This window comes from Narcine bancroftii, chromosome 8 (assembly GCF_036971445.1).
Source record: "Narcine bancroftii isolate sNarBan1 chromosome 8, sNarBan1.hap1, whole genome shotgun sequence".
NCBI classification, from domain to species: Eukaryota; Metazoa; Chordata; class Chondrichthyes; order Torpediniformes; family Narcinidae; genus Narcine; species Narcine bancroftii.
The window spans coordinates 19,306,334-19,330,947 of NC_091476.1; the positions used below are offsets into that span (position 1 = coordinate 19,306,334).

At 43.0% G+C, this 24,614-nt stretch overlaps 1 protein-coding gene across 1 annotated transcript in view; it reads left to right on the forward strand.

Annotated features, from left to right (window-relative positions):
- Nucleotides 1-24,250, forward strand: part of LOC138741678 (uncharacterized) — an 85,796-nt gene extending 61,546 nt beyond the window's left edge. Inside the window, exons 3-4 of the mRNA XM_069896015.1 lie at nucleotides 23,407-23,509; nucleotides 23,616-24,250. Coding sequence (XP_069752116.1) covers nucleotides 23,407-23,509; nucleotides 23,616-23,927 — 415 coding nt within the window. The 3' untranslated portion in view covers nucleotides 23,928-24,250. The remainder of the gene's footprint in view (nucleotides 1-23,406; nucleotides 23,510-23,615) is intronic.
- Nucleotides 24,251-24,614: the final 364 nt, after the last annotated feature.

The window sequence follows — 24,614 nt, forward strand, 5'->3', positions numbered from 1 at the left end:
CTCAGCAGAGTGATCATCGTAATAATCATTTTATGTTCAGGGTATGCTCGGACAGGATCAGAAAACACCTAGATAGGATCAGGACACTGATCTGTTTGTTGCTAAATATTTTTATGTAACATCCAGTTTTTTAAAAAGGTTTGAGAAAAAAGCAATTGTTAATAATAATTAACTGAACAGCAATGAAGTTGGATAAAAAGGAAAAAGATAGATAAAAGATAGAACGAGAACAGTCTTTAGAATCTCTTTTGAACACTATTATGTCTTCCTTCCATTTAGTGTTGAAGGATGTGCTGTTGGTTTCCAGCATTTCAAGTTTTCATTTTACATCACTGGTTTTTCTTATATATTTTATTACATTTTCTGAGAACTTTGGACATGACCAAACATGTTCTAAGATAGATGCACAGAGAGAACTGTGTTTTGCCTGCTATAAATGCAATGCTGAAAGCAGGAACAAGATGATGGAGATTTCTGCAATTTGATGCCTTGATGTGCTTTCTTTATTAGCAATTCGGTTGAAAGGATATCCGCCCACACACAAAAAAAAAGAACCATCTGGCTGTTTAAACAGGATAATGCTGAATTAGAGAATCAAATATTCTGGGGGACATCTACCAACTTGGCATTGGATATTTTCCCCACTAATCTTGATCCCTCTTATATTTGCTCACTCAAAAATATTTCCAACATAGGTTTGCAAAAAAACTCAACATAATTTGACTTCTCACCTTGCAGTTTTTCTTCCTCTTTTCCTTTACCTTAAGTTGAGCAGCCACCATGATTCCAGGGCTTAGTAATCACACTTGGAAGTGTGTCAGCAGGAAATTCAAGGGTCTTTTGATTGAGGACGCCAAGAGAAGGTGCTGTTGCTAATTTTATTGCTGTTGGCCTTCTTCGTGTGCATATCATTTGATTCAAGGCTGTGGCATGCATTAAATATGAATTGACCAATGAACTCTTGTCCAAAAGATTGTGACCAAGAATAGAGACTGAGAAATATTACTTGTCCCTTTTGGTTTAATATTCGACTGATTTGATCTATTCTTTTACAAAAACAAACTGATTCTTGTTGGGATGAGTTAAGAGGGCGCATTTTAAACTATTTGTCAGATCCTTAACATTTCACAGCATATATTCAAATTTATTTAATTGGGCAGAAACAATCAGATCGGTTGAAAATGGATTAATCAGTTAAGAAATTCAATTGATTGTTTCCTAACAAATTATTTTCAGGAAAAGGTATCTTTTAAAAACTTTTCTTTGATAGAATTTAATGGAAAAAAAATCATTTACCTGTATATTGTGATCATTGTTACAATTAATGAAGTGCACCTAACAGAATTTAAACTAAACAAGAGGATTAAATGTGTAATGTAATAATGCTGATCTTAATTGACCAGGCCATTGTGAGAAATCCCTATTCTTAAAATGATTAGATAGGATATTTTTTGTATCTACCCGAATGTTCTGTTGCACTGGAGTGTCAACCTCGATTTAGTGCTCTTAATTCTGGAGTGAGATTGAAGCTCACTTTCTTCTGACTCCAAGATGAACGTGCTGATACTGAACCAAGGTTGTCCTGCTGTATTTATTTGTTCTAAGCTGCAGAGAATAACATTTACAACTGGAGTGCATAGCTTAATGCAGTATCTGTTTTTACACTGTGCCAAGGACATGAAAAAATATTTTTAAAAAGTGTACCATCTTTATGCCTGTGAAGAACGGAGGAGTAACTCCGTTTGATTCTGTCAATGAAGTTGAAGGTATCAATAACTCTTAATGGCTTGAATACAACTTCTTTGTATTGTAGTGTTATTGGTGGAATGGGAACCTGATATGTATAAAGATTAGAATTAAGGAACATTATTTTCTGCATCTGGCTTGAAGCCAAGGATTGGTAAAAGATCGATGATAGCCTAGACAAATGGATTTATGGCCTTTGGTGTGTGACGTGCTTGTAATATTTATATTGGTATGAAATTGTGTTATCCTATTTTTGTTTATTAAAGTTATTGATTCAGCTGCTGTTAATTTTATGCATGTTATTTATGGTTCAGATTTGACATATGGAGACATATCCCATCAGTAAATAGCTGTTTCAACAAATGGCTAGCATATACTGTTACAAGCCCAAACGACCCCAAAACCCAGCAGCAGGAGACCTTCACCAAGACAAGTGGTTTTTAAAACAAAAGTAATTTTTAATCAACTTCAAACATGAAAATAGAATCAAACTTTATCTCATCTCTATACTTATACTAACCCAAATTAACCCCCTTCTAATTCTAACTGCACGTGTATGTAATGTGTGTGTAAATGTACGTTTTTTGGTTCACAGTTCAATCTTCTTCCAAGTTCTCTGGATGCAGGCAATTCTTATACTGTGCACAGAATTAAACATGTATAAAGTTTACCAGGCTTTGGTGCTCAAAAGGTAAATGTTTACCACTCAGGAAGGTTCTTGTAGGGTTTACAGTGAATGATTTGTTGTTCCAGGATTTCTACAACTGAGGTACCACCATTAGTCACCTCAATGTCTCGCTGATGAAACTTGCCCATCAGGGATTTTCAGATGGTAACCTCTTTCTTTCAGGTAACGACAGAGCTCCTTCTGTTCCTCTTATTCCAAGAGAAACATCAGACATATAGCACTTCCAGCCATCCACTGCTTTTGTTCTTCAGTTCTTCCTGGATTGCACTGTTCAGTGTCCCACACACACTGACTGAGAGAGCTTGTGACCTCTCTCTTTCTCTCTCTCCAACTGAAACTTTCAGAAAAAGCATGTGATTTGCAAAATCCCCACCTTTTCCAGCAAACAACAGGAGTTTTTCCTTCTGCTCAAGTTGTTATCTTAAGTATAAACAAAACACAGGAGTGACCCTTCTGTGAGCACTTTGCAGAACGGGTACTTTTAGTCAGCCTGACTCCAGCAAGACAATGATCATGCATTTTATGAGCAATTTCAATTAGCACCTACTTGTGAAATGTGCGTAACATTTTCCAGAGATCCTGCAATGTGAATTCTTCAGTCTTTCAAATAAGATCTGTTTTAAAAATGTGTGTATGCATGTAACCTACTCTAAATCTTACAAATTCTCCCCAAATATTACCAAATTCTCCCAAAATATTATAATCATTACAATACCAATGAAAATTCATCTGTGTTCAAACCTATCTCTTCAAGCAAGAAATAGATTTGTTTGGAACTGCCTAAAATTGTACCAAATTCAAATTGTTGGAATTTAACAGAGCATGTTCTTTTAATTGTAAGGTAAAAAGAAACGCTGTTATCTTTGTACACAAACAGGAAATTATTCTTTAATTTTTTCTTATTTTGCTGATTCTTGTCTCTTATTCTCTTTGATGGTTTACATCTTCCTCATACAATACCGTCAATTCTTCAGATTGAACCTATTGGCCACTTCATGCTTCTCTACACATTCTGTAAATCTGAGTTATTCCCTTCATGATATGTAACATGATTAGTATCCAGTCATCAAATACTGATGTATCCTCTTCAGAATGGGAAGCACAGTGGAATAAAGTTGATACCTAGTCATGGAATTATTTCAACAACAACAACTTGAATTTATAATGGTCTTAATGCAGTAAAACATCCCAAAGAGCTTTGCAGGACTAATGCCAAGCAATTGACTCTGCTGGAATAGATGACCAAAAACATTGTTAAGGAGATATGTTTTAATGGGTTCCTGCTGTGATGGAACAACTAGTGAATACACAATTACACTAAAGTGAGCCATGGACATGTTTGAAAATGAGGATCCAGTTTATAAATTAATGCCTTGTGAACAAGGAACCAAAGTAAGTCAGCAAAAAAAAAAGATAATAGGTATATAGGACTGCATGACTAGATATAAATTAGGATACAGGCAGCAATACTTTAATGTTCAAAAGCAGTGGATAAGCTCAAGTTTAGGGAACCTGGGGGATGGAAGACATTCTCAGAGGCATAAGATTAATTGAATATGATGGAGATGTCCAACCATAGAAAAACTAAGGAAAGGTTGGATAAGTTTGACATTTTATAGAAATAGAGTTAGATTTTTTGTGTTTTTATTTCACTTGCATTGTTGGAAGCAACCTGGTTCAGACCAGGTTGAAGGATGGATTTTGTAGTGTAAAAAAAGACCAAATTTAATTGTAACAACTGAAGGTGATCATTTATTATTTAAGTCGTACTTTGGAGGATATTTACATATAAATTAAAAAATCTTGCAGATGCTGAAAATTTGAAATTAAAATGGAAAGTGATCTAAAAACTCAAAGGTCCATCTGTGGAACGAGAAACAGTTGACATTTTAGATCTCAGACCCTACATCAAAGTGTGAAATTGAAATTTTTATCATCCATTGTGGATGATAACAAATTATAGATAATGGGCAGGTCAACAAAAATGGTGATGGGATAGGCTTGGGTATTGTCATTGTACGTGATGAACCTGACTTTTAGTGTCTCCAAGAAGCAATGGGGAAGATAAAATGAATAACTGGGAAAATTAAAGATATTAGCATTATGGATTCAGAAAGAGGAGCTTTATCTGCTGATTTTCTAGCCATGACTGGACTGGTAAGAATAGAATGCAAAGACCATTCCCTCCCAAATGGATTAATCTGGCAGTAGAGAAGAATATTGTTTTCAACTATTTAGTCGGCAGCAGCCAAAACAATCTTGATAAGAGCAGAAAGGCAAATGGAGTCATTCAAACTGAGAGTTCTAGGAATTGTGAATTTGACATGGATTTAGCTATGACCGGAGCATCCTTGCTGAATAATTTAATTTACTCGATCTTTGACTGATATGGACCATATGTCTTTTTAAAAATTGTATCTCTCTTTACTTCCTCTCTCTGGATTCTTACTATGGCAAGGGACTACTTTGAAAGGTAAAGAACCTATAAATCTTTCCTTTCCAAGTTCACTATATTCCCTTTATTCTTTGCAATCCTGATAATTTTCTGTAATGCTAGGGCTCCTAGTACTCCTCAACCCCTTCTGTTGCTGGATAGCAGAAATACACAGCAGTGTGCATTGTTACTTTATGATAAAGTATTGTCTTTTCTTTCAGTTCTGTTAGAGGCACTATCCATGTTACTAACTAGGAAAATGGAATGCCTGTTTCCGCTCCGTAAATGGTTATATGGACTGTGCAGGCAAGTTCAAAAATCAAAGAACTATTTCAGTCTATTCGGCCTATGAATTCATTTTGTCACGATTTTGCAATGATTACTGGAGATAAAAGTATCTAAACATGGTTGATGCCTATTTTGACATGGGTGAATGACAAACTTTTAGATGCTGCACCTGAATGCATGGATGGGGGCAGGTGGGAATGTGCCACGAGTTCCTATGCTTCTCTCATTGTTGAAAAAGTGTCCCTATCCTCCAGCTTGTCACCATTTTTGCTCTCTCTCACTATCTCCCTCTTTCCCCCACCCTTCCCTTTTGCTCTTGTAATGATGACATGTGCATGGAAATGATCAAAAGGCACTGAGGAGTTAAGATTTATAAAATACCCAGATTTTGATCAGTTCTTGGATCACAGTACTTTTGTGAATGGCTCAATTAAGTTTTAGTCAGAGGTGACATTGATTATGGTGAATGGACATTGAATTTTGATGAATGTCAAGAGGAAGTAGTAGACTGTCTTATTGAATTGCCTATTGCCTGCGATTTATGTGCAATGAAATATCAGTCCAAGCCTCAATGTGGTCTGTTAACCATATTACACACTACAGAGGAGTTGTGAATGGAACTGCAGAATATGTAGTTATCAGTAAACATTCTCAATCATAATATCAGAAAGATGACTGTTTTGTTAGCAGAGGTTAGATAGGCCTAAGGTAGTGCCCTGAAGAATTTTTGCAGCAACATCCTGGTAATATAAGCACACATTCTTCTTCATGTTTACTGCAGTTAAACCTTGCACTTAGTTCCTCTTGATTTGAGTTTTGCTGGAGCTCTTTGTTGCCACACTCTTAACATCAAGCCAATATTTAATGAGGTCACTTGTGTCCAACCTGCAAAATACAACCCTTTTGACAGCTTGTGTTGACTTGAAGACTGAACCTCAGGGTTGTATGACAATAAATTTAAACTTGAACCAGAGTGGTCCTGGTGAAAGTTAAAAAAATGAGCCTATTATTAATCAGCAAACTGGATAACAACATTGAGAGCATTTTCTATTACTTTGTTGATGTTGACAGTCAATTGATGAGGAGGTAATTGGCCATTTTGGATTATAGTGGAAAAAAATCTGAGCAGTTTTCCACACTATTGGATAAATGTCAATGTAGAAGGGATCAGCTAGACACAGTTCTAGAGAATGTCCTTGATAGAACAGCCATTATGTTGTCAGTATCCACTTCTTTTTCAAAATTCAGATTTTGGAACATGGATTTTGTTGGGATGTCTTAATTGCAAATGTGAAGAGAGTGGTGAGCTCCCCTCTTGAATTACTGTTTTCTGTGAGGTGAATGTATTCTCACAGTGCTGTTGGGTAGGAAGTACCAGGATTCAGATCTAGTGATGGTATATTTACAATTCAGGTTGATACAGTATATGACTTGGTGGAGTACTACCCACTGCCCCTTGCCATCTAGCTTTACTCATGAATTTCGCATTCCCATTCTTGATACAAAATGGTGGAAAACAAAACAGCTGAAAACTAGCTTCTATGATAATAGTATGAGTTTTTAAAGGCAAAGAGAAAGAAAATTACAATAAATGTTGGTCATTCAGAAGCTGAAATGAGTGGGCATATAATTGGCCACTTTGGGCTTGCGTTGCATTGTGTAGAGAGAATATCTGGGCAGTTTTCAATTTTATTGGTTAGATGTCAGTGCTGCAGTTGTACAGGAAAAAATTTACAGGAATATTTTAAAAATTTGAATAAAGAATTTGCAGCGATGTTAAATAAATGGCATTTCAGCAGTTTGACTAAGCAATCAGTGCAACTTGAACCTGCCTTCATGGCCATCAACCAGTGATACTCACATCCACAATGATGTTTTGAGAGTCTGGTATTATAGTATATCACCTCTGTCTGAGCAGCAACAATTTGTCTACCACAGCAACATGTCTGCGGCAGATGCCTTCTCACTGGCTCTATACAAAACCCTGGAACACCTGGACAGCAAAGATGCACACATCATGGTACTCTTGAGTGACTAAATTTTGGCATTCACCACCATCATCCCTTCAAAACTAATCAGCAAACTCCAAGACTGGTCCTTAATACCCCACTGTGTAATTGGATCCTGGATTTTCTTTCCTCCAGACTCCAATCAGTGCAGATTGGCAAGAAAATCTCCACAATCTCCATCAGCACCACATGGTTATGTACTTAGCCCTGCTCTATTGGCTTTACAGCTATGACTGTGTGGCTTGGTCTGACAACAATGCAATTTACAAATTTGCTGATGACATCATGGTAATGACCAGTATATAAAGGGGCAATGAGCCATCATACACGAGGGAGATCGATAGCTTAGCTGACTGCTGTACTAACAACAATCTTTCATTCAATGTCACCAAAACCAAAGGAGCTGATAATAGATTTTTGGAAGGAGAAAACAGAGGAGTATAATCACGTGATCATGGAGCATTCAGAGGTGGAGAGGGTGAGAACATTTAAATTCCTGGGAGTCACTATCTTGGAGGATCTTTCCTGGACCCAACATGCTAATGTAATGTTATTGCGAAGAAAGCACTTCAGCACCTCTAGTACCCAAGGAGTTTGTGGAGGTTTGGTATAACGTCAATAACCTTGACAAACTTCTACAGATGTGTAGTGGAAAGTATGTTGCCTAGCTGCATCATGGGCTGGTATGGGAGCACCAATACCTCCGAGTGGAAAACCTTACGAAAGGTAGTGGGCACAGCCCAGTACATCAGACAAAATATCCCCACCCCTAAGAAAATCTACATGGAATGCTGTTGGAGAGTAGCAGCAATGATCAAGGATCCACACAAACCAGGACATGCTTTGTTCTTCCTTCTGTCATCAAAAAAGTATAGGTGCCTCAAGACTTACACCATCAGACTCCCAAACAACAAACTGAATCAGAGATTCATTTCAGGACTCTTATGTTACACATTATTTATTACTGAACATTTATTTTTTCTGTATTGAAGTTTGTTTACATTTTTTATTTATGTACAATTCTCTCTTTTATATACGTATTTTTTTCCTGAGTATAGTTTAGTAGAAATTCTGTCGCAGGAGAAATAATCTCAAGGTTGTATGTGATGTCTGACAGAAAGTTTGAACAAATCACACTATTAATTGGTACAATCAAATTTAATACAAATTGCACTGACAGGATATTTATTCTCATCCTTCCCTTCCTTTTTAATCCCTGCATTTTATTTTGCTCCTTCATCAGTTTGTGGTTGATCTGCTAGATTTTGGAATTCCTGCACAAGATGAGCAAAGATTCAACAGTCATGAAACCTTACAGTTACAAAGTAAATACATAAGTGACAAAAGAGGAAAAACCCAACACCCAACCCCAACCCACCAATTTTCCCCTGCAACCGCTGCAACCGTGTCTGCCTGTCCCGCATCGGACTTGTCAGCCACAAACGAGCCTGCAGCTGACGTGGACATTTACCCCCTCCATAAATCTTCGTCCGCGAAGCCAAGCCAAAGACATAAGTAGTTCTACAAATCATGGTCTAAATTTCAGGAGATCATCTGTCTTCATATTGCCTTCAAATGAATTTGGCAATCCCAGGAGTAAATAGCACTCTTCGTCCGCGAAGCCAAGCCAAAGAAAAAGAAAAGATCTATTTGAATTTATACACGTTTGCACCTGTTTCATATAGGGAATCCTATTACCAGGCTATCGACTCACTGAAATGTTCAATGTACATCATTAGCATTAAATTGGGATTAGACTTTAATGCTTAATTTTTAGCCCCCTTTGTGCAGAGTCCCAAGATAGGAAGTCCTTTGTGCTGTGTCCACTGGACCACCTGTGACAGTTTATATTATATTGCTTACAGATATGTTTTATACGAGATAAATTGTGGCAGGTTTTTTAGTATAGGTCACCTACAAATACTTCAAAATAGATCTCATTTAAAATGCCAGAACTCTGCTCAAGCCAGACAGTCCAGACTCCGAGTGCCTTAGCAAAAACTTTGAAGAATGCCTACTTCACAAGTAGGTGTGAATTGGACATGCTGTGGAGTGATGGATTATTGCTTTGGAAAGCAACAGATGAACAGACTCAGAAGATTAAGCCGGATCCACAATCTGTGAGTGCGGTTGGCTGTTTTAAGAGGGTCGTGTGGTTTTCTCTGAGGGAGAGAGAGAGAGAATTCAGTTTTACAGTTCAGCAGCAGCGGCTGGGACTGGAACAGGACAAGCTTGTGGAAAAGCCCCATTTTGAAGACTGGTTGTGAGTGCTTAGTTCAGCCTGGTCAAAGCGCTTGTGGTCCATACAAGAGGAGAGGACTGGCTGCATAATGTTTCACTTGAAATAAGGGAAACAAAAAGGAATTCTGTGGTGTCTTGAAAGAAAGAGGTTATCATCTGGAAAACCATGATGGGATAAATTTCTTCAGCAAGACTGTGAAGTGGCTGATCGAAAAGGATCAGTTGTGGGTGTCCAATGACCAACAAATCTCTCTCTGAAAACTGATGAGAACCTTCCTGAGCGGTAACCATTTACCTTTCAAGCACCAAAGCCTGGTGAACTTCATACATGTTAAATTCTGTCCACAGTATAAGAAATGCTTGCAACCATTGAACTTGAAGAAGAAGTGAGATTGAACAGTGAATTAAAGAACTTTTCTAAACTTACACACACATTACATACACATGCGCTTAGAATTAGAAGGGGGCTAAGTTAGGTTAGTTAAGTTAATAGTGATAAGTTAAAGTGTGATCTTGTTTTCATGTTTAAAAATAATTAAAAGCACCTTTTGTTTAAGTAACCATTTGTCTTGGTGAATTTCTATTGCTGCTGGGTTTTGGTGTCCTCTGGGCTCATAACACACCCTTAACTGGGACACTAATTGCTTTTCCATTGAATACAACTCATACCTGGGAATCAGAGTGTTCTATCTTCAACTGGAAATGGGTGACTTTCTGTTGTCCCTTTTCTACTGGTTTTATCAACACGCCGTAATCAGCAATCGCCGAGGATATGAGTAGGGGTAGAGGTGATTAATCCACAGTGTGAAATTACATCATTTAACAACAGTATTTGGACAGTGTTCCTTTTCCACTGGACCCTGTCCCAGTATATTCCCAGTTAATTCCTGGCACAGGGTGCCAGTGGAAAAGGGGCAATTGCTCGAAGTAAAACACGAAGGTCTGCAGACACAGTGGTTAAAGTAAAAACCAAATGCTGGAGAAACTCAGCAGGTCAAACAGTGTACTTAATACCAAAGATAAAGATACAAACCAAGGTACTTGATGAAGCCCTCATGCTTGAAACATTGGTTATATATCTTTGCTATATAAAGTACACTGTTTGACCTACCGAATTTCTCCAGTGTTGTGTTTTTACTTATTTATTGTTACACTGCTTTTCAGTATAAGCTTTCAACAATTAATGATTTGGAAAATGACACATAAAAGATCAGCTGGCATTTTCAGTTTGTCCCATACAGTTTTATTTGGAATTGAGCAAAGCAACTCCATTGCACTTAGCTGTCACTCCCCACTGCTGATCCACTTAGCAAGTTGTATGTAATCAACTGGGGAGGCAAACAGTTGATTTAACAGTAACCAATTCATGATAGGGAGGATAGGGGAGGGATGATCTGAAAATGACTGAAACATATTTCAGTTAACTACAAAAACTAGGAGACATTAGAATTATACCCAACCTACACTTTGTATGATGTGATTCCATTCAAAGGCAGAAACCAGACAGTAACAATATGACAACATCCCTCATTAAACCTTTGCTTTAATATTTGTTTCATCTTTTCGGAGATATAAAACTATTCATGCCGTCTGGATGCAAATACTTATCTTTGAATGCAGTGACTCATGTCCCATGGGATTTGATTTTTCTGGTGAGGATCAAAGTCTTCAGAGAGCTACAGATAGCCAACTGAAGATGACTTACTTGGAACAGAAACTTGTCCAGGGACATGCCATTACTAGACCAATGACATAATATAAAAGGATAAATGTACTGAAAATAGGAGATGATTTTGCTTCCAAGCTTGTTCTAGCACTGCATCTATCCAAGCCCAAGGGGAGCTGAGATAAAATCAAGCCTCCCTTCTATAAAAAAAGACAGAACTGGTATTTTTATTTGAAAAATGCCTTTTAAATAGCCCAATGAATGATAATTCCAACATTCAAAAGGAGATTGAGAAAGTTTATCTTGGCAATTTCTTCACACTAGAGAATGTTAAATTAATTTTTAAATTTACACAATAACAGGCCATTTCAGCCCACGAGTCTGTACTGCCCAATTAACCTACACCCCCCGGTACATTTTGAACGGTGGGAGGAAACCCATGTAGATACAGGAAAAATGTAAAACTCCTTACCAACAGTGCAGGATTTGAACCCAAGTTTCATTCCGAACGCTGGCACTGTAAAGGCATTGTGCTAACTGCTACACCAACTGTCCCACTTAAGAGCTGATTTTGTGGAGGTGGTTTCTGGCTGAGCAGACATACCTGGCAGCCATGGATATTTGAAAAATTCTCACCTTCATTTAAAGATAATGAGTAATCCAGGTACAGTAGTCACTTAGAGTAAATTGCAATGCAAGAGAACTGGATTAGATAGTTGACTTTGGAAAGGCAACCAATTAATATTGTGCAGGAGGCAAGATATTTAAAGTCAGGTGAGAAACTGCCAATCTTTTCAAGAAATTGTAGTTAGGGCTAATGAACATCTCCTATTTCTGAAATTTTCCAAATCATTCACAACATTGGTGTTGCCAGACAATGAATCACTTGAGGTTTCAACCAGCCTGCTCCTGTCTCAATCACCTCAGCTCACCCGTTGTAGACTTTTCCTTTTCAGCCTTTCTGATTACATCTCTGCTTCTCATCAGTTTACCCAGAATTTAATAGAGTGAAAAACTGTTTTGTGTGCAATTCAGGCATGTCAACCATTACATCGTACAGCACTTAGTGCAAAAATAAAAACATTGTTCAGGGTACAGTGTTAAAGAGACAGTTAAACAGTGCAGGGCATCATCTTATACTATTGGGAGGTACATTTCAGAATCTGATAACGGAAAGATGCTGTCTTTCAATTTGCAGGTCTCTATTTTCAAAATCATGTGCATTCTGCCTGAATGGACATGAGAGAAAAGTGTGTGAACAAGGTGAGATGTGTCCTTTAATGTTGATGCTTCTTCTTTCTTTGGCTTGGCTTCGCGGACGAAGATTTATGGAGGGGGTAAAAAGTCCACGTCAGCTGCAGGCTCGTTTGTGGCTGACAAGTCCGATGCGGGACAGGCAGACACGATTGCAGCGGTTGCAAGGGAAAATTGGTTGGTTGGGGTTGGGTGTTGGGTTTTTCCTCCTTTGCCTTTTGTCAGTGAGGTGGGCTCTGCGGTCTTCTTCAAAGGAGGTTGCTGCCCGCCAAACTGTGAGGCGCCAAGATGCACGGTTTGAGGCGTTATCAGCCCACTGGCGGTGGTCAATGTGGCAGGCACCAAGAGATTTCTTTAGGCAGTCCTTGTACCTTTTCTTTGGTGCACCTCTGTCACGGTGGCCAGTGGAGAGCTCGCCATATAACACGATCTTGGGAAGGCGATGGTCCTCCATTCTGGAGACGTGACCCATCCAGCGCAGCTGGATCTTCAGCAGCGTGGACTCGATGCTGTCGACCTCTGCCATCTCGAGTACTTCGACGTTAGGGGTGTAAGCGCTCCAATGGATGTTGAGGATGGAGCGGAGACAACGCTGGTGGAAGCGTTCTAGGAGCCGTAGGTGGTGCCGGTAGAGGACCCATGATTCGGAGCCGAACAGGAGTGTGGGTATGACAACGGCTCTGTATACGCTTATCTTTGTGAGGTTTTTCAGTTGGTTGTTTTTCCAGACTCTTTTGTGTAGTCTTCCAAAGGCGCTATTTGCCTTGGCGAGTCTGTTGTCTATCTCATTGTCGATCCTTGCATCTGATGAAATGGTGCAGCCGAGATAGGTAAACTGGTTGACCGTTTTGAGTTTTGTGTGCCCGATGGAGATGTGGGGGGGCTGGTAGTCATGGTGGGGAGCTGGCTGATGGAGGACCTCAGTTTTCTTCAGGCTGACTTCCAGGCCAAACATTTTGGCAGTTTCCGCAAAGCAGGACGTCAAGCGCTGAAGAGCTGGCTCTGAATGGGCAACTAAAGCGGCATCATCTGCAAAGAGTAGTTCACGGACAAGTTTCTCTTGTGTCTTGGTGTGATCTTGCAGGCGCCTCAGATTGAAGAGACTGCCATCCGTGCGGTACCGGATGTAAACAGCGTCTTCATTGTTGGGGTCTTTCATGGCTTGGTTCAGCATCATGCTGAAGAAGATTGAAAAGAGGGTTGGTGCGAGAACACAGCCTTGCTTCACGCCATTGTTAATGGAGAAGGGTTCAGAGAGCTCATTGCTGTATCTGACCCGACCTTGTTGGTTTTCGTACAGTTGGATAATCATGTTGAGGAACTTTGGGGGACATCCGATGCGCTCTAGTATTTGCCAAAGCCCTTTCCTGCTCACGGTGTCGAAGGCTTTGGTGAGGTCAACAAAGGTGATGTAGAGTCCTTTGTTTTGTTCTCTGCACTTTTCTTGGAGCTGTCTGAGGGCAAAGACCATGTCAGTGGTTCCTCTGTTTGCGCGAAAGCCGCACTGTGATTCTGGGAGAATATTCTCGGCGACACTAGGTATTATTCTATTTAGTAGAATCCTAGCGAAGATTTTGCCTGCAATGGAGAGCAACGTGATTCCCCTGTAGTTTGAGCAGTCTGATTTCTCGCCTTTGTTTTTGTACAGGGTGATGATGGTGGCATCACGAAGATCCTGAGGCAGTTTACCTTGGTCCCAACAAAGCTTGAAAAACTCATGCAGTTTGGCGTGCAGAGTTTTGCCGCCAGCCTTCCAGACTTCTGGGGGGATTCCATCCATACCTGCTGCTTTGCCACTTTTCAGTTGTTCGATTGCCTTATATGTCTCATCCAGGGTGGGAACCTCATCCAGCTCTAGCCTTAGGGGCTGTTGAGGGAGCTGGAGCAGGGCGGAATCTTGGACTGAGCGGTTGGCACTGAAAAGAGATTGGAAGTGTTCTGACCATCGGTTGAGGATGGAGATCTTGTCGCTGAGGAGGACTTTGCCGTCTGAGCTGCGCAGCGGGCTTTGGACTTGGGGTGAGGGGCCGTACACAGCCTTTAGAGCCTCGTAGAAACCCCTGAAGTCGCCAATGTCCGCGCTGAGCTGGGTTCGTTTGGCGAGGCTAGTCCACCACTCATTTTGGATCTCCCGGAGTTTGCGCTGAAGATGGCTGCATGCGCGACGGAAGGCTTGTTCCTTCTCTGGACAGGACGGCTTTGTAAGGTGAGCCTGGTGGGCAGCTCGCTTCTTTGCCAGCAGCTCCTGGATTTCCTGGCTGTTTTCGTCAAACCAGTCCTTGTTTTTCCTGGAGGAGAAGCCCAGTACCTCTTCAGTGGATTGCAGTATGGTAGTCTTCAACTGATCCCAGAGGGTTTCAGGGGACGGGTCCGTGAGGCGGGTTGCAACGTCGAGCTTTGCTTTGAGGTTTGCCTGGAAGTTTCCTCTCGCTTCGTCTGACTGCAGGTTTCCAACATTGAACCTCTTTCTGGGGGCTTTATTGTTCCTGGGCTTTGGCTTGAAGTGAAGGTTGAGCTTGCAGCGAACCAGCCGGTGGTCAGTGTGGCATTCCGCGCTAGGCATGACCCTGGTGTGGAGCACATCTTGTTTGTCACTTTCTCGCACCAGGATGTAGTCCAGGAGGTGCCAGTGTTTGGATCGGGGATGCATCCAGGTGGTCTTAAGGCTGTCCCTCTGCTGAAAAAGGGTGTTTGTAATGACAAGTCGCTGTTCTGCGCAGAGCTCCAAAAGGAGGCGCCCATTGTCGTTGCACTTGCCGACGCCATGCTTGCCCAGGATTCCTGGCCAGGTTTCTGAGTCTTTGCCGACACGAGCGTTGAGCGGCGGCGGCCCCGATACGGGCAGGAGCAAGGGGGAGACGGCGGCCCCGGCCTCGGTCGAGTGAGGCAGGCGGAGGCCCCGGTCCGGACAGGGAGTGGGAGGCGGCGGCCCCAGTCCGGGCACAGGGAGAGCAGCAGCGGCCCCGGCCCCGGTCCGGGCGAAGGGTAGACGGCGGCGGCCCCGATCCTGGGCAGGAGCAAGGGGGAGACGGCGGCCCCGGCCTTGGTCGAGTGGGGCAGGTGAAGGCCCCGATCCGGGCAGAGAGTGGGAGGAGGTGGCGGCCCCAATCCAGGCACAGGGTGAACTGCGGCGGCCTCGGCCCCGGTCCGGGCAGTATGGACCGACCTAGGAGGGGAGGCAGGCCCCTCCAGCCCGGGTAAGAAACCTGCATAGGAGAAGGCCACTCCGATATAAAACCTACGACCCAAGGACCTCGCTGCCACGTCCCAGCTTGCTTGGCCACGGCACACGAACCATGGGTGTAAAGGGTGGGGCCAGTACTGCGCGCACTGCACTCCACCTAAAAGCTCCTTTGCGCAGGCCCGAGGACAGGTCCACGTCCTCCCCCTCCACGTCCTCCCCCTCCACGTCCTCCCCCTCCACGTCCTCCCCCTCCACGTCCTCCCCCTCCACGTCCTCCCCCTCCACGTCCTCCCCCTCCACGTCCTCCCCCTCCACGTCCTCCCCCTCCACGTCCTCCCCCTCCACGTCCTCCCCCTCCACGTCCTCCCCCTCCACGTCCTCCCCCTCCACGTCCTCCCCCTCCACGTCCTCCCCCTCCACGTCCTCCCCCTCCACGTCCTCCCCCTCCACGTCCTCCCCCTCCACGTCCTCCCCCTCCACGTCCTCCCCCTCCACGTCCTCCCCCTCCACGTCCTCCCCCTCCACGTCCTCCCCCTCCACGTCCTCCCCCTCCACGTCCTCCCCCTCCACGTCCTCCCCCTCCACGTCCTCCCCCTCCACGTCCTCCCCCTCCACGTCCTCCCCCTCCACGTCCTCCCCCTCCACGTCCTCCCCCTCCACGTCCTCCCCCTCCACGTCCTCCCCCTCCACGTCCTCCCCCTCCACGTCCTCCCCCTCCACGTCCTCCCCCTCCACGTCCTCCCCCTCCACGTCCTCCCCCTCCACGTCCTCCCCCTCCACGTCCTCCCCCTCCACGTCCTCCCCCTCCACGTCCTCCCCCTCCACGTCCTCCCCCTCCACGTCCTCCCCCTCCACGTCCTCCCCCTCCACGTCCTCCCCCTCCACGTCCTCCCCCTCCACGTCCTCCCCCTCCACGTCCTCCCCCTCCACGTCCTCCCCCTCCACGTCCTCCCCCTCCACGTCCTCCCCCTCCACGTCCTCCCCCTCCACGTCCTCCCCCTCCACGTCCTCCCCCTCAAAAGATGCTCACAAACTCAAGCTAGCATGCTGGAACATCAGAACCATGCTAGACAAGGCTGACAGCCACCGACCTGAACGTCGGTCTGCCCTCATTGCACATGAACTCCTCAGACTTGACATCGACATAGCCGCTCTCAGTGAAGTCCGCCTGGCAGATGTAGGCAGCCTCCAAGAACGCGGCGTGGGCTACACACTCTACTGGTCTGGCAAGCCTTCGGATGAACGACGCCTATCTGGTGTAGGCTTCATGGTCAAGAGCTTCATTGCCTCCAAACTCGAAAACCTTCCGACAGGCCTCTCGGACTGAATCATGTCCATGCGACTCCCACTTCAAAACAAGCGTCACATCACCCTCATCAGTGTCTATGCTCCAACCCTCCAGGCGGAACCAGCAGAAAAGAACAAGTTCTACACCGACCTGCGCAACCTCATCCAATGTACCCCTACAGCCGACAAGGTTGTCATCCTGGGTAATGTTGATGCTAATTGGAGGTAAAAGGAGGTGTAGATGGAGGGGAGGTGGGTTTGCATGATGGTTTGAGCTGCATTTACAAGTCACTGCAGTTTCATCCAGCCCTGGGCATAGCAGTTCTTGTGTTAAGCTCCTCTGCATTCAGACAGGATTCTTTCCTCCCTCTTTCCCTTCCACCTACCCTCCCCTTTTTATTCGGACATTTGCCTAATTTTCAGCAATCCCAGGGAAGTGCTCAGGCTGGAAATGTCAGCTGCCTTTTACTCTCTATGGCTGCTGAGTGACCTGCTGTAATAGATCCCAGGATCAGCAGAATTTTTGTTGACTAGGGTTCTTTCTATGGTACATTTTCACTTTCTCCTCCACTTGATGTACGTTCCTGCTTATCTTTGTTATACTCTGCTCAACACGTTTCTCCCCATTTACTAAATTTATTTCTGAGCCATCACTTACTTCTTACCTGTCTGTCATTTCATTTCTCTTTCTTTTTAAAAAAACTCACTTTTTGCATTTATTTCACTTCTGTTATTTTTCATCACCTCATTCCCTTCACCTTTCGGATGACAATTCACCTAAAGTGTCACCTGGAAGTATTTTTTTTAAATAATGTCAAATTATACCAAGAGTAACTAACTTGACTATTGAGCATTTTCATCAATATTCAACATCATTGACAAAAGGAGTTAAAGCAAAAGAGGTAGAAGAAATCTTTTTTTTTTCATATGCCTGTTGGAATTTCCCAGTTCTTAGTGATGCCGCCTTACAGAAGGAATCAATTGAGCTACTCCCACGCAGGACTGTTTTTCAGATAATTATCAGCTTGCCTGAGTAAGAATGAATTTCATGACGAATCCAGATTTTTTTTGCATTAGTCTCAGAATTTGTCGGGAACTCTCCTAATGACATTTTTTTTTAAACAGTACAACTCTGATTCTCCGAGATCCTCAATTACCCGAAATTTTTTTTCCCGGATAAACGAGGATATCCAAAATCCTCGAATACCCGAATTTTTTTTTTCCGGATGAATGAGGATATCAGAAATCCTCGAATACCCAATTTTTTTTTTTCCGGATGAACGATGGTATCCGAAATCCTCGATTACCTGAATTTTTTATTTCTTGGATAAACGAGTTTATCCGAAATCCTCGATTACCCGAATTTTTTATTTCTTGGATAAACGAGGATATCCGAAATCTTTGATTACCTGAAATTTTTTTTTTCGGATAAACGAGGATATCCGAAATCCTCGATTACCCGAAATTTTTTTTTTCGGATAAACGAGGATATCCGAAATCCTCGATTACCCGAAATTTTTTTTTCGGAGAAACGAGGATATCCGAAATCCTCGATTACCCGAAATTTTTTTTTTCGGAGAAACGAGGATATCCGAAATCCTCGATTACCCGAAATTTTTTTTTCAGATGAACGAGGATATCCGAAATCCTCGATTACCCGAAATTTTTTTTTCGGATGAACGAGGATATCCGAAATCCTCGATTACCCAATTTTTTTTTTCTTCTTCGGATGAACGAGGATATCCGAAATCCTCGATTATCCAAATTTTTTTTGGAGCTGAACTGACTGGGGACCTTGGGCTCCCAGCACCAGCAGCAGCAGACTTCAGGCTCCTGGAGGTGGTGGCAGCAGAAGCAGACCCCAGGCTCCCGGCATGAGCGGGGCCTCAGTGGGGAAGTGTCAGTGATTGGTGATGGCCAGGTTTTTTTTGGGGTGAGAAACATTATTTTAATGCTTAAAAAACCTTAGTTTGTTGTTGCTTAAACACTTTTACAAGTGATTTGCTGTTGCTGCTTTAAAACAATGACTGGTTCGCCGAAAAAAACATTTATCTAAAATGGGCCCGGTCCCATTTTGGATAATGGGAGTTGTACCGTATGTTGTTAAGTTAGCCTGCATTATTGTGATGCTATGTTATTGTGGCTCCCATTTAAAAAGAATTGTTTATTTTCCCTTTAAGTACATAGTGTGGACTGTTTCAGATTTGGTAGTATAAGAGCAGTCATGTTACCATCATATTCAGCAATAAATCAGCAAAACTAATTACAAATATATGTACTAAAGCAGTCAGATTTTAGATCACTGAATGATCCCAATAGTCCTTTTAAGGATTGCTGGCTGCTTTTATTGGAATTGTCATTGAAGATCTGAAACTCCTGCGACAAGAATTACATTAAAATCATGAAGCAAAACTAGGCTTTACAACCTTTGTAGATCACTCTGCTATTGATCTATTACATAAGCAGAAGGCCTATTTTAAGGTACATTCCTCCTGATTTCTTCCTTCTATTATTCTTTCTTCAACTATGAATCTAAGCTATTCTTCATTGTGTCTAACATTTGAGGTTAGGTAAACAATCTCTGGGAGTGCATTTCCATCTCCTTTCTTTGCAAAATTGTTCCCACTCCCTCTCATTGGATGACTTTTATTCAGTGCACACATGCATAAATTTACCATGCCTTGGATTGATCTGTGTGCAGAGAGAGTGGAGCAATTCCGAGGAAGATGGTGTGTGAGGTCACAGATATGAGAGAGAACTAGTGGTTGTCAGTAAGAATGAGCCTTAAGGAAAATAGCACAAGCTAAACTTGGAATACTGGGAAAATATATAATGACAGTTGCTGCCACAGAGAAGTTAACTCATGCTAATAGAGAAGGTTTAAACCAATAAGATGACATTGATCATAAAAAGCAACAAACCAGAAAGTAATTGAATCATTTAACAAGGGGGAAGGAGAGGAAAATTTGTTTTTTTTTTACAGTGCCTTTCATGATCTTGACCCAGTTTTCAGCTAATTAAGTATTTTTAAAGAACATTCATTATTGCAATCTTGGAAACATAATGCAGAAAGAGACAAGGTAAACAGCAATTGAATAAGAAATATCCCACAAACTGCTGAGGCCAGAGTGAATACAACAATAAACAACTATTAATGTATTTAACTGTGTTTATTTAAATCTCCTTGGTGTTACCACAAAGAATACGATGTGGTTGCCTTACTGCAGACCTGACAAATTAGGCTGGAATTAGTTCTTAATAATACAGATACACAGCACTCAGGGATAACATAAATTAGCAAGTGAAGTGCCTACATTGGTTATGGTCTATACCTTACCTCAGTGGAGTAGATAGAATCCAGACGGAAAGGCTTTGATCAGGGAACCATAGGGAAAACAAATGAACAAGTGAGGTTTTCAGCACCTATGTGTTATTTTTATTGTTAAATATTACACATGATCTGATAGATAGAAATGGAAAGGTTGTGTCCAAATTGGTCTGTTATTTGGGGGGGGTTATGTTGCAGGGAGCTGCGCCATTTACAAGCATAATATCCAAGGGTTAGTTGACTTGAGTGAAGTTAGTACCTACTGTGCTATAAATGGTGTCACTGCCCATGATTTAGGAACAAACATTTATTGGGCCATTCATTTCTAAATATATTCTTTGATCTCATCATGAAAACATGTATTGGAGGGTTAAGTTGTGAAGCACTTCACCTGGAAGAAATTGTACAGACTTTAGATTTTCAATAAAGGATGTCCACCTTAACCAACTATCGGAGACATCTATATAATGTTTCTGGTACAATTTGGTATATAATTTTTTAAAACTTAAATTTAGACATACAGCATAGTAACAGGCCCCTTTGGCCCTCAAGCCCTTGCCAACCAATTAAACCTAATTGACCTACAACCCCGGGTCGATTTGAATGGTGGGAGGAAACCAGAGCACCCGGAGGAAACCCAGGCAGATACGGGGAAAAGGTACAAACTCCTTCCAGACAGCGTGGAATTTAAGCCCCAGTAGCTGGCACTTGTTGTATGTGTGAAACCAATTCAATGAGTCTCAAGGATAACACATAGGGGAGTCGCACCACAGATAAAAGACACACTCTGGATTAAATGATACACTCACAACCTCTCACAGTTAGAAGGCTTTACAATCAAGTTACCACACATGATACTCACCATCCCTTGATATCCCTGGCAGGTACAGCTCTTATCTAACTAAACTAGGCACACAAAACTACAGCTCCAAACCCTTTGTCTGCACACACCTGACCAACAATCCTCCAGCGTTGCCCACAGTTCCCAACCTAGAGTGGAGCTTAGGTTCATCCCAGAAGAGAAAGATGGCTCACATGTGATGGGCTTTATAGTGTCATCAGCTGGAGAGTCCGTCCCAGGTATCAATATCAATGAGCCAATTAAACAGGCCAGTGTCCAGGTGTGTGCTGACCTGAGGGCAAGGCTTGACCCTGATTGGCAGGTGAGGTGACTTCTGATCAGGTTCCAGATGGGGAGGTCACATGTCCCTCCACAATCTACATTTACACCAGGTTCCAGATGGAGAGGTGACATGCCCCTCTGCAATCCACTAATCCCACCAGATTCCAGATGGAGTGGTTACATGACTCTCCAGCACTATAACAGTATTGTACTAACCACTATAAAATTGTCCTGGTACAAGTCAATATGGGGACTGTTTTGGTAGTTTGGGCCATATGTTTCTCCTCATCTCCCTTCCCTCAACACAATTTACAATTGGCAAAAGGGAAGAAGCACTTATGGCTGGTTTTCCTGAAGAGCAGTGCAAGGTGCAGGGTTGGAATGTGGGTGGACTTTTCCTTCATTCTCGGCTCAAAAGGAAACTAATCTCATATCAATGTTTACAAAAGAAGAATAGAGAAAACTGGAACAAAATGCTTTCTAATGGTTTTGGTCATTGTGCTTCCTTCAAAGGGAAGTACAGTTTCTGCACAATTTTCAGATATATAATAAACTACACTGTAGCTTCTACATGTGCCCAAGTTGAGCTCCTGGTTATTAATTTGCAACCCATCAGCAGGACGCATGGCAGAAGTAGCTCTCAATTTTCAAAAAATGCCCACGATGCCTCGACAAGTCGGTAAAATATGAGGCAATCTTCTTTGACAGTAGCATCGCTCTGACAGCCCTTTTAAATCCACTGAGCAGTAATAAAACCCATTCAACAGCTGCTAGGCAGCAAACCACAGTAGTACCTGTCACTGATAGCAGATGCAATATGAGGAACATTGGAAACACAGGGAGAGGTGACAGATCTAGACCCATTAATCTGAAGGACTGTAACCTTGCACAGTCACCAAGTGATTGTTGCTGGCATCTAAACTTGAAGTAAGATTACTCAGTGATGTTGTTAGATTTAGTATTGGAAATGTTGCTTTTACTGAATCAATGCTGAAGATTTTTATTCCCTTTAAAAAGAGCTTGACTTTTCTGGCTCTTTGAAATAGTTTTATCTTTGGCATTTTATTTGTCAAATTAATAGACATTTATTTTGGGGCTGGGGGGGATCTTCAGGAAAATCCAGTTCTATTTTTGTATGCCACTGAATGGACAGCTTTCTGGCACCGAAATGTGTCAGCTGACTGCTAGCCGTCTAGCAGCGAAAGCTGGCTACTCGGGACAGTTGCCTAGTCCCGCCCACGCTGCCCTCACGTCATAGCAGCGTGTCGGGCTGATGCACAGAATCAGGAGCATGGAGGACAGAAGGGAAATGCTAATGGGTATGTTGTCTGCCTATGTGTGTGTCCGTGACGAGATAGGCAAAATCCTTGGTGAGATCCTGAAATTTGTTGAGGGTCTTATCAGCTCCATGCGATCTGAACAGTGCGTAAGTGAAATCAGAGTACAATTCCTGCAAAGGTTGTTGGCCAGCAGGCAGCAGATGGAGGTGGAAAGGCTTGCGGAGTGTAGACGCCACAGACGGATGCAGATGTGAATGCTTCATCTCACTCAGCTGGCTGTGAGGTTGAACAGACCCTAGGGGGCTGCATTCTGGAGTAATGTCATCACCAAATTTGATGATGACGAGTGGAGGAGGCACTTCCGTATGACGTGGGGCACCTTCAACTTCATTCTGGAATACATCGAACCTCACCTACAGCCTCATTGACCAGATGGGCTGCATCCATTAGTCCCGGGAATTCGACTGACTGTGGCGGTACACAACCCCTTGTGAGTATTGATCCATTAGTGCCATCTTTGGGCTAGGCGTCAGCACTGTGTGTATGGTGGTACGGGAGGTGACAGGAGCCTTGAAGGGTGTCCTCGGTAAGTGTTTCATCTCCCTGCCAAGTGGAACACGGCTTCAGGAGACAATTAACGGCTTTGTGGAAAGGGGCTACCCAATGTGTGCTGACGCCATCGATGGGTCACAAATACCCATTATCACCCCTAATGTGGATCCCGCGGCCTACTACAATTGCAAAGGGTGGCACTCCGTGATTCTGCAGGCAGTTGTTGACCACAATTTTTGGTGAGTTGCAGCCTGACTTTTTGGTTTTTTTTGCATCTCGCTTGTCCATGTTCACTGGTACAGGCTACTTTATTTGTTGTGTTGCAGCTTTGTGGGTTGGCCTGGCCGCACACATGATGCACGTGTGCTTACCATCCCCCCTCTGTACAGAAAGGTGGAGGAGCAGGGAGGATACCTCTTTGTACGTGACGTGAGTGATAATCCTTACATGCTAATCACGGTGACATTCTTCATGCCTCGTGGGTAAACGGGCAGGTCAGTGAACTAATGGCTTCTCTGCACTTTTGCCCCCACAGGTGTCCAGAAATGTTGATGGAGTGGAGGTCCCAGCTCATCTTGTGGGAGATGCAGCATACCCCCTTAGAACCTGGCTGATGAAGGGCTTCACACAGCATCGAGTACTGGATGCAAACCAGTGGAAATTTAACAAGGCGCTGAATTCTGCTAGGATAGTGTTGGAGCATGCCTTTGGCCGCCTAAAAGGCCGCTGGCGATGTCTGTCCAAGCGTTTTGATGTTGCAACTGCCTTCGTCCCAGATGTTGTGTTTGCCTGCTGCATGCTGCATAATATATGTGAACTCAACCAGGAGAATATTTTGCTCGAGTAGTTCCAGCAGATCACCCTGCACCCAGAACCCAGGACTGTAACGATCCCCAACCCACTGGAGTACAGGTCATATGCTCAGCGATTATGTTCATCCTGTAGGGGGATGGATCTCGGGAGTTGCCTGTGCGACACAGGTATGTCCGTCACACCCACCAACCCAACTCCCACCACCGCCATACCCCCGCCCCCCCAACCCTGGCCCAAAGGCCATGATGGGATCGAGTTGCCTGGCCCCAAATTACAGAGTTATCGTTTGATCAGAGCAATTACAAAGTAGATGAAACATGTATTTTTTAAAACTTTTAATAAAAAAATTGTCAACAACACTTGTAAATTTTCTTATATACCTGAGGTAGATAACACACCGTAAACATTAAACTTAGTGCAAAAGACTTGCTTTTGTTGCATGGAATGGCAGCCTGGCCGCTTTCAGCTGCAACAGACGAGACTCTGAGCAGGATATTAAACTGAGGAGGGTTAGGAAAGTAGACCTCCTGGCCGGCTTTTCTGATTTCAGATGGCCACCCAACAGCCGCACCGGAGTATAATGAACGGCTTTACAGTCAGGCATTGTGGCCATCTGAAAGCGGCTTTTGATGAAGTGCCCTGTTGATTTTTCAGAACAATGTCTGGATTTTAAGGGTTAACTTCCTAAGTCAAATTTAGAAGGTTATTGTGTTATTTGTTT